Source organism: Homarus americanus, unplaced genomic scaffold, assembly GCF_018991925.1.
Source record: "Homarus americanus isolate GMGI-L3 unplaced genomic scaffold, GMGI_Hamer_2.0 scaffold54679, whole genome shotgun sequence".
Taxonomy (NCBI): Eukaryota; Metazoa; Arthropoda; class Malacostraca; order Decapoda; family Nephropidae; genus Homarus; species Homarus americanus.
The window spans coordinates 499646-517357 of NW_024722701.1; the positions used below are offsets into that span (position 1 = coordinate 499646).

The following is a 17712-nucleotide window of genomic DNA, read 5'->3' on the forward strand; positions in this document are numbered from 1 at the left end:
CTGGACACTAGAGTCTGTATTAGCAACAGTGAATGAGAGGAGGTACTATAGAGCGGAGTTCCCCAGGGCGTCTCACTGACCCTCTGCTGTTTTCTTCATTTTAACCTAACCTAATCTAATCTAACCTAGCCTAATCTAACCTAACCCAACCTAATAAAAAAAATCTCGCTGTACCTAACGCGAATATAACGAGGAATATTTATTTGTTTACTTTAAAGAGAGAAATATAACCATAGGTAATAACTAATGTAAACTAGGTAACTCTTGGTAACTAAACTCCAGCATGACAACAACGTAGGTGAGGTCAGGACTGGGATGAAGGAGAAGTTGTTAGGACGAGACGTATGGTCAGTGTTAGTTGGGGGAGGGGTGAGGAGGGGCGTGGGAGGGGTGAGGAGGGGCGTGTGAGGGATGAGGAGGGGCGTGGGAGGAGTGGGGAGGGGCGTGGGAGAGGTAAGGAGGGGCAGGGGAGAGGTGAGAAGGGGTGAGGGGTGGGGTGGTGGGTGCGTAACTGTCCAAGGTTTCTCCCCTCTGGGTCTCTACTCCCAGCCTGGCACTACCTCAAGAGTGCCATTACCATCCCAGCGGCAGTAGCATCAGCAAGGCCACACCTCCACTCAGAGAAAGAGGAGAAGGAGAGAGAAAAGCGTTATTCGATTTTTACCCGAAGGTGAGTTAAAGCGTTTGTATGTATGTATGAATGTGGTGTAATGGTCAACATGCTCGCCTCGCAAGCGAGCGGACCCGGGTTCGATTCCCGGGCAGGGTGAAACTATGGGCAAGTTTCTTTACGCCAGTTGCCTCTGTTTACCCAGCAGTAATTGCGGATCGTATTCCAGGGTAATGGTTAGCCAGTGTAGTTGGCGAGTTGTCCGGTCTTCTCGGACTATTCCTAGACACCGGGTCATGCAACTCGTCAACTCAGGGTGTGGTCGTTGTGTTGGCGACAGCTTCTACACCTTAAACAAATTCACGTCTATAGGTGGCCCTAGGGACGGCCATCTTCGTTGCACGAGGGGCAACCATTAATGTATGTATGTGTGTATGTATTCTTATACTAAACAACAACTTTTAAAAATCATATCTAATCTCTCTCTCTCTCTCTCTCTCTCTCTCTCTCTCTCTCTCTCTCTCTCTCTCTCTCTCTCTCTCTGTTGTTGATGTTATAACGTATTATACACCTCAATAACTAATATCATTAAGCCTTTATTCTAGGTAATTAAATCCGCGTTTCTTTCAGGTGTGGTAGACAGCAGTGTGGTGGTGGACGATGACGGTGTACGGTGTGTGGCTGGTGATGGTGGCTGCTGTGATGGTGAACGCCACACCATCACGCCACCATAGCCAACAAGCAGACGACCCTAACTCCTACAATGCCATTGGCGATCTGACTGAGACCCTGAACCAACTCTCCCGTTCTGACAAAGGTTCGAGATTTTAAATGATCATTGTTTTTGTTTGCTTCTTATCGTGGGCCGTGGGTGAGTGGATACAACGCTCTTCTTGTCTTCTTAGTTCCACTCCTTGGCCACTCGAGGATGTCCCTTCTGTGAATAGGTACCTGAGTTTAATTAAGGATTATTGGAGGTGGTTGAGTGTAGTGGCGGCCATACTTTACTGCCACCTTATATACCGAAGGATTAGTATTCAGTGTACTATATCCACACTACCTCGAAATGTCTCCTCAGGTCTATTGGATCAAATTCCTTCTGTCCTGGGAGGTGAATTTACGCATGTCTCTGACCTATCCACTTGTGTCCGTTCGTGCGTCTGTTCGAGCGTCCGTTCGTACGTTCAGCAATGGTTAACAACGACGATGCTTCCAACTTCCCCCCAACCAAGTATTGAGATCTCACGTAGGTTCTATTATTACTGTAGTCTAGTATCACACCTCCTGGGGCTCTGCTCTGTTTGGCTGACCTTTAGTATCATCATCGTTTATATATGAGAAGCCAAAAGTTTTCACCTCCCGGCCCAGAGACAACCTACACTCCCTCGTCGTGGTAAGAGAGACATGCTACCTACACTACCTCAGTAATCTGTAAGCGATCATAAGTAGAGGAGAGGAAGAGGAAGGAGAGAAGGAGAGAGATACAAGTAACGGGAATAGGAAAAACCGAAAAAAAAAGGTGAAACGTTTGGATGAGTAGATAAAGGAGGGAAGAGGGGTGGGGTAGGGGGAGAGATGGAAGGGGAAGGAAGGGGGGAAGGGATGGTAATGTCCCGTGATAGTGGAGATGGGAGTTGAGCTGCTTCCTCTATACCAGCATGCCGTCCACTACCCACACACTCTACCTTCTCAGACAGCGGTGCGATAAAGGTTGAAGTGTGTGAGAAATGGCTGTTGGAAGTAAGACCCACCCGCAGCTGTTACGAAATATGTGATGAAAAGAAAATACTTGTATGTGTCGAGAGGCGGTGGAGGATGAGGTCAGGTACATATTGATGTTTAGCAGGAGAATAAATACCATAGGAGACGATGGCCCTTTGGTGGGTGTCCTCAGGGCTATATAGTACTTAGGGTAGGGTAGGGTAGGGTAGGGTAGGGTAGGGTAGGGTAGGGTAGGGTAGGGTAGGGTAGGTTATGTTAGGTTAAGGAACGAACTATAACTCAAATATTAACTTAGACTAATTTTACATGAAAGCTTATTAACGTAATTTTAATCCATATCTATCAACTTTTCTTTGTTGTTTTACTAAGACATTCATTACTTATTTTTTTCTATTATTTGTTTTAGTTTTTTTTTTTTAATAACTTTTTTTTACTCGTTTATAGAAATGAATGAGCAGCTGAGTCAAAGTCTTGCGTCTATCTTGACCACACAGACCAGACTACAGGAGTTGCTGGAGGGAGGACCCGCCTACACTTCAACAAATGACGGTGAGTGATACACGATGTAGTATGACAGTGACGGTGATACAGTGTTACAGTGACACAGTGAAGCAATTTTAAGGTGGGATAGTAGTAGTAGTAGTAGTAGTAGTAGATCGCAAATTGCACGAGAACTATTCAAGATTTACTTATATAAATCATTGATGAGTATTGATAACTATTCCTCCTTCTTCCTCTCCTTCAGGTACTTCCTCCACCATGCCTGAGGAGTCGGCAGTGTCAAATGGCTCCAGCATGGCCCTCTTCACCCTCCAGGTCGTGAACGCCATAAAACACCACATGAACCACTCAGGTGTGTGTGTGTGTGTGTGTGTGTGTGTGTGTGTGTGTGTGTGTGTGTATTTCAAAGGCGTTGGTCTGTATAATCTTTACTGAGACTTGATTTATTTTACACACACATGCACCTGTCCAATCTACACCCCCCTACGACCTCTCTCTCTCTCTCTCTCTCTCTTTAATATTTACTCCAACACCTGTACTCTTTCTAGCTGTTTCGGGTTCTAGGTGTTGACTGTACAGACTGTCATCAACTACCAATCAAAAACAAGAACCAAAAATGTCCCTTCATGTGATTGGATAGTACACCTGTGGAGGATTGCTTTCTTTATCCTCACGTGTACAGATTCTTGATAACAAAACATTCCTCACACATTCTGACGCGTTGCTAAGCTTCACTGCCACAACCATCATTGCTACAGTCAACCACGTACTACTATACTACCACCTAACATCACAACCACAAAACCTCTACCACCACATACCACCAACACGTAAAACGACCACCTCTACCACCACACCATAATGTCTACACACCCATACCCACCACTACCACACACCACCATACGTCACCACCACTACTACTACTACTACTACTACTACTACTACTACTACTAAACACACACACAATAAGAGCAGGCCACAGACTTTAACTCCTCGCGTCTTGACATCTCGTCCCCCCCTCTTCCCCACTAGCTACAATAAATGTGAGGCAATAACAAGAGGTTCTCGGGAGCTGGCGTGTGGTGGTGACGCCCCGCCCCGCCACACACACCACCGTCATAACGCTCCAGGGAAGGTTTATTCGTCCCCAACGAGATGAGACGAGAGTAAGTGGTGTGACATGGACGGGTAAAGACAGATAACAGACGGGAAATTTTCTTGTGTGGAACTATAAAATGTTAGAGGTATTCTGTCGACGATATGGTTACAGGCGGTATAGTGTTTCATTCTTATATTACTTACACACACACACACACACACACACACACACACACACACACACACACACACACACACACACACACACACACAAAGATGGCAAAACAGGTTAATATTATATAACACCTTTCCCCACGCAGGTAACAACACACAAATGGTTGAGATTACTACAGAACTCAAGACCCTTAACGCTATGATGAAACGCTATCTTCCCTGTGAGTATAAATTGTCCAGATTCTAAAATACACTCCAATGATAATGATGATGATGATGATGATGATGATGATAATGATGATGATGTTGGTGATGATGATGATGATGATGATGGTTGGTGTGGACAGTGCTGGTGTGCTCCCCGCCCTTCGTGCAGGTGGGCAGTGACTGTATCTCAGTGATCTTGGTGGATGCGTCCTGGGAAGCAAATCGTCAAAAGTGTCTTAGTATGGGTGCTGACCTCGCCCAGCCTGATGACCTGACACTCCTCCGGCACTACGTTGGCACCCGTTACCGTGAGTTGGCACTTCCTCTCCTATGGTGTCTATCCTTTACCCATACCATCCTGGGGTCACTATAATTACTTCACCATGACCCATTGAGTATGATGAATTAACCTCTTGAATATGATGAGTTAACCCCTTGAGTACGATGATTTAATCCCTTGAACAGAATGTCATTATAATACCTGATTTAATATCGTGCTAACACAAGTGAACTAACCAAAGTTGTATCAAGGTGTTGCAATCTGATATTGTTGATATTATATTATATTTTACCTGAGAGATCCCTTGACCGGAAGCATACACCTCTCGGTCTAATGAGAGTAGATCAAGTGTAGGTCTTCTACTGATAGGAATCTTTGATATGATACTTTATATAAGGAAGAATTGACGTTTTGATTTGATTTTTTTGCTATTAACAGCACGTAAGAATCATCGCAACTTCTGGATTGGAGGCGTGAACCGTGAGAAAGTGTGGCAGTGGCTTTCTGGTGATCTCATTAATCCCAACGACTGGCACACCAACGAACCTTCGGGCAATGGTCAATGTGTGGGTTTGTTTGACGGCTGGGAGCATCCGCTTACTGACTTCCCGTGTGAGAACGAGAGGCGAGCCATCTGTGAGCGTCCGATGAGCAAGTTGTAGTTACCACTCGATTTATTGTGTATTATTGGAGAAGCGCCATCTGGTGAGCACCCAGCCACCCACTAGGTTCAACTCACCCTCCTATCAATACACACTGAGGACTCATACAGACAACACACTGATGACTCCTACAGGAAACACACTGAGTTCTCCTACAGGAAACACACTGAGTTCTCCTACAGGAAACACACTGAGTTCTCCTACAGGAAACACACTGATGACTCCTACAGGAAACACACTGAGGACTCCTACACGCAACACACTGATGACTCCTACACCCACCAAACTATCAACATCATGGTGGCGACAAATAACTAACATAAGCCAAGAAACTGGTACAATGTTATCTACTTAATCTGATTTAGTCATTTGTCTTCAGTTTTCAGTGAAGCGTGTGTGTCAGTCTAGGCTATACAGTACTCAGAGATCGATCAGTGTGTTGACTCTTATACTAACTGGAAGTATCAACACCTGTGCTATCTTTAGCTAATATTAATGTATGTCTCAAGGGACACACCTGTGAAGAAAATCAATAGATAAAATATCATCAACTGGTTGTTTACTTCACCTTCATACCTGAGGATACATAAACACAGGTAGACAATAATACATACCTTAATTACTCCCCTTTAAAGATACTACCAATCAGGTGCCGGAGTTTAATACATAGGGTAAATAGCTGTATCCCCCCCCTACCCCCATTCCCCCCTGTGGTTTGGCTGTTAGTGAACCAGTTGAGAATTTACGACAAGCTGATAGTGATTTGGTTATTGTAGAGTAAAATACAATATAATATACGTGTGGCTATTTATTAACTATATTCCTTTAGCACCATTGCATTTAATGATCGTAAATTGATTCAACTTTTTAATGAATTGTTAATAAAAATAACGTGAAGGTATTTGAACTCTATTATTATTATTGGTTAAGTGTATTTTATTGAGTGTGAATACAGTGAAGTAAATCACCTGAATATTAGACACCCTGAGCTTATTTCACCTGAATATTAGACACCCTGAGCTTATTTCACCTGAATATTAGACACCCTGAGCTTATTTCACCTGAATATTAGACACCCTAACGTTACCTAGGGTGGGATAGGTTAAATTAGGTTTAGTGGTAGGGTAAGTTAGTGGTAGTTAGTCTTCAGGGGGAATAAGCTGGGGTGTCTAATATTCAGGTGAGATGGTTACTTTCGCCAACACAAAACAAAATAGTAATGAATGTCGGTAGAGCGAATACGTGGTCGGTCGGTCGGTCGGTCTGTCTAATCCATCAAGGACCAAGAGAGCAGATGAAAGATCATTCTCAAGACAGTTAAATTAGACAGATTATATTCTTAAGACAGACAATGCCAAAGACAGCAGAGTGCGTCATGCTGTATGCCAGAGTGAGATGCCCCTGACACAATGCCCCTGACACAATGCCTCTAACACACACACACACACACACACACACACACACACACACCAAAAATCATAAATAAAAAAAAATAAAAAAATTACATGAAATATATAACGTTATCCTTTTAATACAAGAGAAATAATTAATGTATGTAGCAGCGCGCATCACAAGTTGGCAGGCCCCAGTTCACGCGCGCGCCACACTTTGATTAATGATGCAAGAATATTTCCAGAGTTACTTAAATGAATAAACAAATATAGCATAAGAGCATTACTCATCTCGGCTCATTAGCACAGACAAGTAGCGTTCATTAGCCCAGCCCCAAGGAGCCGGGTAATTAATCAGGTTTATTATAGTCATTAAGGCAAGCAGTTGATGATTTTCTATGCCCCTCCCCCAACAACACCCCTCAATCTCCCCTCAACCCCCCCCCCCTCCATCCCTCAATTTCTCTCTCACTCAATTATGGAACACTTGACGCAAGAACAGACACAAAAGGTGTTTATAAAGTCCCTTGATGTTTGGAATTTTATGACAGTGTAAGTTTCCTATTGTGTGATTAATGTAATAGTAATTTCCAAGGACATTCTTCTCTCATGGGGTTTATAAAGTCCCTTGATGCTCGTGTTTATAAAGTCCCTTGATGTTCGTGTTTACAGAAATATAACAAAGGCATATACAACTAAAAACAACAACAAAATACTACTATTAATAATAACAAACGTTTAATTAAAAAAATATAGCAGTCATAAGCTGAAAATATACGTGTGTGTGTGTGTGTGTGTGTGTGTGTAATACTACCCATGTAATGAAGCTTCAGTTATCCAGAAAAGTTAAGTCAAAGGTCATCATACGAAGCCATTAGAAGGTCAACAAAGCACCATACTCTATCTTATCTCATCAACTTCCTTATCTTTATTCTTATCTACCGTCTAAAAAAAAGATAAATCCCTTTTTATAACCAAGATCTAAACTGTCTTAAAATCTTCCTTAACCTGACGTAAATATTATGAATTTAGAGGCCTATAACTTGGTGTTTCAGTCCTAACTAAACTAAACTAAACTAAACTAAACTAAACTAAACTGACTGACTGACTGATTAAATAACTAACTAACTAACTGACGGTAATTATATCACAAAGAAGGTAACTTAGACGACAAGTTTTGGGTGAAACGAGACGAAGTTATGAAGTGTTTCCGACAAGTTGTGCTGCAGGTATTCTCCCTTCCTGGACATGACCGGTTTAAAAATTCCTAACACGGTCGGCGAGATGGCAAGAAAATGCTGGCTAACTTGTTGAGAGTTGGAGTGTGTGTGTGTGAGTAATGACCCGCCCTGACCTGATATACTGCATGGGTTGAGTGCGATATGACCTGCTGTGACCTCTCTGACCTGATATATTGCATGGGTTGAGTACGAGATGACCTGCTGTGACCTCTCTGACCTGATATATTGCATGGGTTGAGTAGGAGATGACCTGTGACCTGATAGTCCACAGGTTGAGTACAAGATGACAAGTGACTAAGTCACAGTCGCGGCGTGACCACATAAGGGGACAGACGTGCCCATAGGTGCTCTTGACTTCCCGATCGTCCAACAAAGGTCCCCTCAGCCGGCAAGGTTTTGCTAGCATGGGGGGTCGACATAAACGTCCCAGAAGAGGCTCTCTCATGGACGCAGACATCTCTGATACGGATGCCATCGCCAACTCGCCTGATCATACTGAATCCAACACCCTTCAAGAGTCAGACCCCAGTGATTATGACAATGACGGTAATGTTTCTATGGGAAACACTAGCCGGAGTGGAAACACCAATGCCACAGACCCTATCACCCTGCCCTCTGCCAACCAGCCAAGTAAGCTGAATCTGCACTTCCCCAAAGACTTAATGAAAACCATCGAGGAACGGTTTAATTGGATGATGAAGTACTGCAGACAACACGGTCTCAACATTCAATTCCGACAAGGTAAGAACCGGAACTTTATCAGGTGTCAGACTCCTGAGGTCTATGGAACACTTAGCACTGTTGGCTTTGACGGGGTTGTCCTGGTGCCCCTCCCCAGTAGAGTAGACGCTGATGAATGTTGCCACATCCTAGTGAAACGATTCTCCCTATACGCTGACATCGAAGATGCACGTGACTTTAATTCTAGTATACTCAGTATACGTCGACATTACCGGGGGAACATCCCACAAGCTGCTGTCATTGTCAAGTGGAAGGGAAGGGAATGCCCAACCACTGTGGAGGCCCACCCAATCTTCCCTCCACTTTATGCAGAACCCTATCATCCCGGGCTTGCATTTTGTGTTATCTGTTCTCATTGGGGTCACACCTTCACAGCCTGCTGCCGACGTGATCGTCCCAGATGTCGCTTCTGTTCACGTAACCACAACTCCGCCGCCTGTGCCCAGAAAATCAAAGACCACCTTAATGGGGGTGGTGTGGGCTATGTGGTTGATCCCAGGTGTTGTAACTGTGGCGGCCGGCACAATGCTAACTCACGGCAATGCTCCAATCGTCCGTCTGTCCCAGGGGAAAAGCCTCCCCGAAGGCCGCGTCTACCACAACGTCCCCTCCCCCAGTCTACCAGGTCGCCTCCCTCTACGTTCCCCCTGTCTCCAGCAACGACTCCTTCTTCAACAACACCTGCCCCTGCCTGGCCTCACCTGGCTGCAGCACAGCAGTCCCGGCCGTCTCCTAACTCAACTACTACTGGGCCTCCTCCCCGTCTCTACTCTGAAGCTGTCAGGCCTTGTGCTCCCACCGGTGCCCCCCCACAACCCCCCTCCAGTGACATGACACAGATCATATCCCTCTTCCAAGAATTTACCAACCGTATTGAAAAACTCTTCGCTACACTCTGTACCACCATCTCTGACCTACTCTTGCCCTCTGTTGCCATCCAGTCACTCCTCTCTTCTGGTTTGACACAAGCTGGTAGTCCCCCTGTGAGCCCCCCCTGCTCACGGCCTACTCCACCGCCGGCGGCCTTCACTACTGGTGTAGTGCCTACCGGGCCTTCCCTGGTGTGTCCTGCTGCCCCCGAGCGAAGTCCTGCCTCATCTTCACGACATGTGGTGCCTCAACCTGTCCTCCACCCACCACAAGTCGCGCCCGCTACTGTGTCTGTGCTGTCTCCACCAGGGCTACCTATTGGACCTGAGGCCACCACCCCCAACTACCCGTACCTCACCAACATATCGACGCCCACGCCATCACAATCACACTAAAAGGTATGTCCCTCAATATTGTCAATGCCTATGTGTCTCCCTCCACCCCTACTGTAACTGCCCCACCACACCATATCACCTCCACCCTCATTGTACTTCGCCACGCCTAGTACATTGGCAACCCTTAGCCTGGCCGCACTGTTTGTAAACTTTGTGGTCAACCCGACTCTCACACCCTCTCTCACTACATCCTCACTTGCCCTAGGACCTCCTCCTACAGGTCCCCAGCCGTTACCAACACCTCTTCCCACCCTGACCAGATATCCCTCCTCCTAGTGACAGGCCTGGCACTTGACATTATTAGGACCTGCCACACTTTGCCATAAACAGATAAATTGTACCGGGAATTTTCCCCCCACACACTCCTCATTCTGTCACTTTATGTAACTTGCTGACAAAACCCATGACCCTTCAGGATTTTACGCCCTTAATTCATGAGTCATAACGGCAAGCATGAACTCCGCATGCTTCCCAGATGGGCGCTGTAAACGTTTCTGCGCTTCACCGTGCACAGGATGTAAGGGGGTGCCCAACAAACTAGCCCGGCAATCTAAATCTAAAGTGACTAAGTACTGACTCAGACTTACTGACTCAGACAAGTTTACCTACTGACTCAGACAAGTTTACCTACTGACTCAGACAAGTTTACCTACTGACTCAGACAAGTTTACCTACTGACTCAGACAAGTTTACCTACTGACTCAGACAAGTTTACCTACTGACTCAGACAAGTTTACCTACTGACTCAGACAAGTTTACCTACTGACTCAGACAAGTTTACCTACTGACTCAGACAAGTTTACCTACTGACTCAGACAAGTTTACCTACAATATCCCAGCATAAACTTCATCAAATACTGGGGTGAATGACCTCGTATTTACAAACAGCTTTTAATTGTATCATCTTCACCCTCTCCTCATCCTGACCTTGTCCCCTCACCCTACCACCCTACCTCTCACCCTCTGACCCTGACCTTGTCCCCTCACCCTACCACCCACCCTCTCACCCTGACCCTACCCCACCCCTCACCCTGACCTTTCTCCATACCTGACCCCTACCTTACCCTTCATCTTCACCCTACCCTCCCTAACCTCCATTCTCACCCTTATCCTCCCTTATACCTCATCCTAACCCACCCTTCTCACTCACCCAATCTTGACCCTGAATTTGCTCCACCCTGACACACCCCTCACCCCTCTCTCTCTCTCTCTCTCTCTCTCTCTCTCTCTCTCTCTCCTCTTAAGATGTGATTGGGTACTATAGTAATCTCTTGAGGGTTGAGTGCTGCTAGTGTGTGTGTGTGTGTGTGTGTGTGTGTGTGTGTGTGTGTGTGTGTGTGTGTGTACGAGTATCTGTATGTATTCATCTATATATGCATAAGAGAGAGAAACACACACTCACACGCTAAAAATATTCAAGAAAACACTCCAAGATACTTTACCCAAGTTAAATTCTTTTCTCTGTGTAATTTTAAAACATTTCAAATATGAATTTTCAGTCGAGGTTCATCCAGGAAGTGTTTTACTCCCCCTCAACTCGTTTCTGTTCTACTGTTACTGCCTTAAACTCTCTCTTTTTCATATTTTCTTAACTCTTTTATCGGTGGATTTTTATTTTTTTACGTTTCTGTTCAAATTTTTACTTCTTAAGAAATTTTGCGTGTGTGTCTGTCTGTCTGTGTGTCTTTTTGTCTCTATCATTTTCTCTGTATGACTCACTGTCTATCTCTCTCTCTCTGTCTCTCTGTCTCTCTATCTCTCTATCTTTCTGTCTCATCCTGTAAAATCATAAATTAAAGACTTGTGAATTTGACGCGATAGAAATCCAATATTTTAACAGAGCAACGTATAGAATATTTAATGTTCAATAGCAGCGGATAATAGTATGGCGGCTGGCTATTGAAATACAATATTGGTCTTGAACTGGCAGCCTGTGACGAGTGGCAACGGGGTGCAATAGGTGGCTGTCGTTCCATCCCCTGCTGACGGTATGCATTTGTCGGTACCGTGATGTAGTAATCTCGGTATTTAGTGGGTGTAAGGGGTACCAGAAGTTTGAAATCGGGTTTGATCCGGCTTTATCGGGCGTTATCGGGCATTATCGGGTGGTAATCGTGATATTTAGAGGGCATAGAAGGTACCAGGAGTTTGAAATCGGGCTTACTCTGGCTTAATCAGGCGTTATCGGGATTTTTCTTATCGGTATCTAAGCACGAGTCACGAACCATGGCTCTTCCATATTTGCCCGTAAACTCATTCTGGTTGACGCGCCTCGTAACAGGGTCGTTCAGGGTCGTTCAGAGTCGTCACTTCATTTTAGAATGGTTGGAATAAATTCAAGACGGGTGAGGAGGTGAGGAGGGAGGGAGGGAGGGAGGGAGGGAGGGAGGGAGAGAAGGAATGAAGAAGGGGGGGGAAGAACGGAGAAACGAAGGAAGAAAAGGAAAGAGGGAAGGGATGGGAAGAAAGAATAAAGGAAGGAGAGAAGGAACGAAGTGAGGTAAAAACAAACGTAGTGAAGGAGGAAAGAGAGAGAGAAGGAGAGAAGAGGAGAAGGAGGGAGGAAGGGTCGTTCCTGGCTAACCCCTGAGAGACGACCGTACCAATACCTAGGAGAATATCAACATATTGCAACACATTCACACAAATTCTCCTATACGCCAGAGCCTATGCTGAGGTGAAGGGCTGTGAGGCTTCTATTGGCTGAGACATTCACGTGAGGAGGAAGCCAAAGGGTGAATTTTAAGTCTTAGAATAGTTATGTTTACGAGAGAGAGAGAGAGAGAGAGAGAGAGAGAGAGAGAGAGAGAGAGAGATACTCGTTTATATACAAAGACACAGGCAACAGAATACACATAAACACACATATAGAGGTACACAAGTAAGCTTATATATATACAGACACACACACACACACATACACAAGTAGTACACACGAATGAATTCCAGAAGATTGGTAGTCGTCTTCTAGACATGTGTGTGTGTGTGTGTGTGTGTGTGTGTGTGTGTGTGTGTGTGTGTGTGTTTGGGCTCCCTGTTTGATGTCCTCCGCTTTAATCTGGAGACTCACTCAACAAATGGCTCTTGATTTACCGAGTGGGACGCTGCCTGTATTGTATTAGTGTGAATATTTGAGTTTGCTCTTTGTTGCCCTAACCTAACACTCTGGGAGGCACGCTGAGAACAAGGCGGGGGAAAGGTGACTTTTTTTTTTTCGGGGGAGAGGGAAGGGTGGAGAAGAGGGTGGTAAAGGGGAAAGGGGGAGGGAGAAGGTGGGGGAAGGGGGATGAGTGAATAAAGGATAATGCAGTTTAGTTTACACACAATACAGAATAAATACTGTCTCTGTTGAACACTGTAGGGTAGCTGAGTCTCTCTGTGTTTCCCTTTAGTTTATTTTGGTATTAAAGGGTGAATCTGTAGCTCGGTGGAAGAATGGTTTCGTCTCGTTAACGTAGGTACCCGGGTTCGATGGTTGGGTTTATTACTTTTATGGGAACTCTTTTGCGACGAAGAATAAAATGAAACAACCCTTGGGTGGACCAGCATCCTGCCAGGGTGGTGGAGTAACACACTAGCTGCTGAATGATGGTGGAACAACCCTTGGGTGGACCAGCATCCTGCCAGGGTGGTGGAGTAACACACTAGCTGCTGAATGATGGTGGAACAACCCTTGGGTGGACCAGCATCCTGCCAGGGTGGTGGAGTAACCCACTAGCTGCTGAATGATGGTGGAACAACCCTTGGGTGGACCAGCATCCTGCCAGGGTGGTGGAGTAACCCACTAGCTGCTGAATGATGGTGGAACAACCCTTGGGTGGACCAGCATCCTGCCACGGTGGTGGAGTAACCCACTAGCTGCTGAACATTCTAACCCGGGGGGGGGGGGTCAGTACCTACCTGGCCGCCCTGAATTATAACAGGTAGAGGCTTGTCCACGTGGTAATAAAGGTACACAAGTATTGATTCATATATTATCTCGTATCCAACTGTTATGTAACTCAGAGGAACATCTCCACCTGCCCATTAAGATAAATTCCTCCACAAGCTTAAACTCACTCGGTGGTAGCCAGGTAAATGAAATTGGCCTTACTTACACGAAGAAATGGACTTCAGCATCCATGTGGTGAACGAGAATTAATAATAGTTCCTGCCATGGGGTAACTCAGGTTTCCTTAAGAGAATGTCCAGAGGCTAGAATCTGGGAGGAGTTTGCAGCTGAACCTCCCAGTGTAATTTCACGGCCTCGGATATTGTGTTTCTACTGTATGTTGCTGTTCGGTAAAAATGGCGGTACCTCAGTTCAGAATTTTGCCAAGACCTCCTGAGATATTCCCGATACCTGAGGTGTTGGTAAAGGTTATGTAACTCTCTTTCTCGACACAAGGAACCACAACACCTCGAGACACATACAGGACATTACAGTAAGTCAGTTGTTGAGGGCTCGACGCCACACTCAGTTGTCAAGAAATTGTTCCTCGACTTGCCTGAGCTCCCCTTCACCTTTATCACGCTGGAACATTTTTTTTAACTTCTTCTTCAAAGTTTTGTTTTAGAAACTTTAAGGAAAACAAAATTCTGAAGTTTGTACCAAAAAAAATTTTAAGGTGTCAACCCCTTCATGCATTTCAGAAGGGCGGGGATGAAACAGAGTCCCTTGGCGGAGGTTCCATTGCTCAGGTGCGCTGACTAACAAATTCTATTGTTGTTGTTTCCAGAATTACCAATTTCCTTGTGTAGATTCCCCCACAGTTTCTCCCTCACCTAGAATTCCCCCACACTCTCTCTCCGTCACCTAGGATCCCCCCACACTCTCTCTCCGTCACCTAGAATCCCCCCACACTCTCTCTCCGTCACCTAGGATCGCCCCACACTCACTCTCCGTCACCTAGGATCCCCCCCACACTCTCTCTCCATCATCTAGATCCTCTCTTGAAGTCCTAACCTTCTCTCGGGATGGCGCACCAGGGGACAGCATTAACGTAACTAGCTTTTAGAAGTATAATCTCGGCTTTGTGAGGAGGAGAGAGGTGACGGCCCACGTGTGTAACCAACTGTGGCTTCAGTCGTAAATATTCCTAAGATAAATATTCCTCGTAACTGTAGATATAATAATAATAATAATAATAATAATAATAATCATAATAATAATAATAATACTCTGTCTAGCTGTAGAATCGGAATTACATTGGGTACGGTGACAGAGTGGTTATTATACTCGGCTGACAATATATTAGTCCTGGGTTCGAATTCCCATTGAGGAGGCAGTGTGTGTGATTGATATAGTTAGTGTGAGTCCTTATCAGCATCATAATCATATTCCCACTAGTTAAACTGATTCACAAATATCTCAAACCTGTGTGGCTGACATTCTGGGCTGACTATCTCATCGAATGTGTGATATGTGACTTCAGGACTAGTGACTGACACCCTGCGCTGACTATCTCATCCACTGTATGATATGTGACGTCAAGCCCACGAGACTGACACCCTGGACTGATCCGTAAAGCAGGTAGCTGGTATAGTAAACAAACTCTATCATAAATACAGTTCACACAATCAAGACACTTCCTAACAATAAAATACAACAAAAACAAACTGAAACAAAAGACTAACCGTAACCCACAAAATTTAATGAAAAAAAAAAGCCCAAACAAAAATAAAAGCGACCTTAAGTTAACATCAGATCGTGAGACAAAATTTCATTCTCGTATATTTTACACTTTGATTGGATTTTCTGGCCTCCAGCACCTTAAGTTATTCATCCGGAACCAACAATTTTTTTCCCCAAGAGACCAGTTACTTTCTTTTATACTTTCTTGGTACTTTTTTATACTTTTTTTTGTTTACTTTGTCCTTTCTAGTATTTTCTTCTTTTGCTTTTATATTTTTCTTTATTTTGTTTTCTCTTCGTTTTTTTTTCTTCTCTTGGGTTTCTCTCTTCTTTCCGGTGGAGAGGTCACACACACACACACACACACACACACACACACACACACACACACACACACACACACACACACACACACACACACACACACACACACACACACACACACACACACACACACACACACACACACACACACACACACACACACACACACACACACACACACACACATCACTCAATAGACAACGAACAGTAAATCCTCAATTAAAATATAATAAAATTGTCCATAATAAAATGAAAAGCGAACGTAAACAAACGAAGGTAATTCTAAAGAAACCTTACGTGTCGATCGTTCAATAGGATACAATTACGGTAAAAAGGATCGAGTAGCCTTCAGTAATCTCTTAAGAGGCTTTACCTGGGCTGGGTTAACTTAAATCCACTTACTGTTTACCTGTACTTGTGTACCTGTGTTGTTTAGAGACACTCAAATAACTATATATACAAAATTGTGTTGAAACAATATGAGACAAGGAACGAAGGATTTTGACAACCCTACCGAGACAACAGGAGTCATAGTGTTCATTGTGAAACTCATCGATCACCCCAAGTACAGATAGTTTTTTGGAGTGACTGAACATTGTATACCTGAACTGTCTGTATGTATGTAGAACTTATGTGAATATGTATGACGGTTTTATTCCATTGTGTCTTCTTTACACAGACAGACAGACAGACAGACACACAGACTCCATTAATCTAACCCCTTAAACTATCATAAAGAAGAAGAAGAAATAATAACAGTAATAAAAGTACAAAAAATAATAATAAAAACAATAATAATAATTGTCAAAAATACAATAATATAAAAATAAGTTATTTCGTCTCGTTGTACACATGAATATTGCTGCCACAACCACCACCACCTCTAAATGCACTTCCTGCCTGACAAGTGTAAAATACAGAATAATATAAAGGGCAAGTGAATAAGGGTACCATGAGAGAGAGAGAGAGAGAGAGAGAGAGAGAGAGAGAGAGAGACACACACACCAGACCCTCTCTCCTTACCAGAAGATAGGGAGAGGGAGAGACTATCTGAGTTAATGGGTCATATCACAGGTTCATAGGCGACTCCATACTGCATTTGCAAGAAGTGGATGAGGATGTGGATGAGGGTGTGGTTGAGGATGTGGTTGAGGGTTGTAGATGTGGATGAGTGTGGTTGTAGATGTGGATGAGTGTTGTGGATGAGTGTATGAACTGAGTGTGGTTAAGGATGTGGATGAAAGTGAGGATGAGATTGTGGATGAGGGTGTGGATGGAAGGAGGGGTTTGATCCTGTGTGTGTGTGGTAAAGCCGTCTAGCTAAGGCTCAATCCCAGGACTCGGATATCTACAGTCGGCTTTTTTATCACCCAGCCGTGAAAAGGGTGAAGGAGGGGCGTGGGGAACAAGAGGCGGTTATCCGATATATGAGAGAGAGAGAGAGAGAGAGAGAGAGAGAGAGAGAGAGAGAGATTTAATGGCGTTATGCAGTGTGTGTGTGTGTGTGTGTGTGTGTGTGTGTGTGTGTGTGTGTGTGTGTGTGTGTGTGTGTGTGTGACCTTTTAAGACTGGGATCTATTAGAACTGAAATCCATCAAAACTAGTAACAATTACAACTGGCACCCATTAGAACTAGGACCCATTGAAACTGGCACCCATTGAAACTGGCACCCATTAGAACTGGGTCCCATTAAAACTGGCACCCATTAAAACTGGCATCCATTAGAACTGGGACCCATTAAAACTGGGAAACGATTTATGACTGGACCCCAATTGAGTATTTAACAAACCTTTTAACACTTAACTCTGTCACAAGTAGTGTGTGTGTGTGTGTGTGTGTGTGTGTGTGTGTGTGTGTGTGTGTGTGTGTGTGTGTGTCATT

General features: G+C 44.5%; 1 protein-coding gene across 1 annotated transcript; it reads left to right on the forward strand.

Moving 5' to 3' along the window:
- Positions 1-521: 521 nt before the first annotated feature.
- Positions 522-5805, forward strand: LOC121863030. The gene is made up of 7 exons (XM_042361489.1): positions 522-670; positions 1241-1427; positions 2777-2881; positions 3078-3185; positions 4252-4326; positions 4453-4620; positions 5031-5805. The coding sequence occupies exons 2-7, from the start codon at positions 1271-1273 to the stop codon at positions 5252-5254; spliced, it is 837 nt and encodes a 278-aa protein (XP_042217423.1). The 5' UTR covers positions 522-670; positions 1241-1270; the 3' UTR covers positions 5255-5805.
- The last annotated feature ends 11907 nt before the right edge of the window (positions 5806-17712 follow it).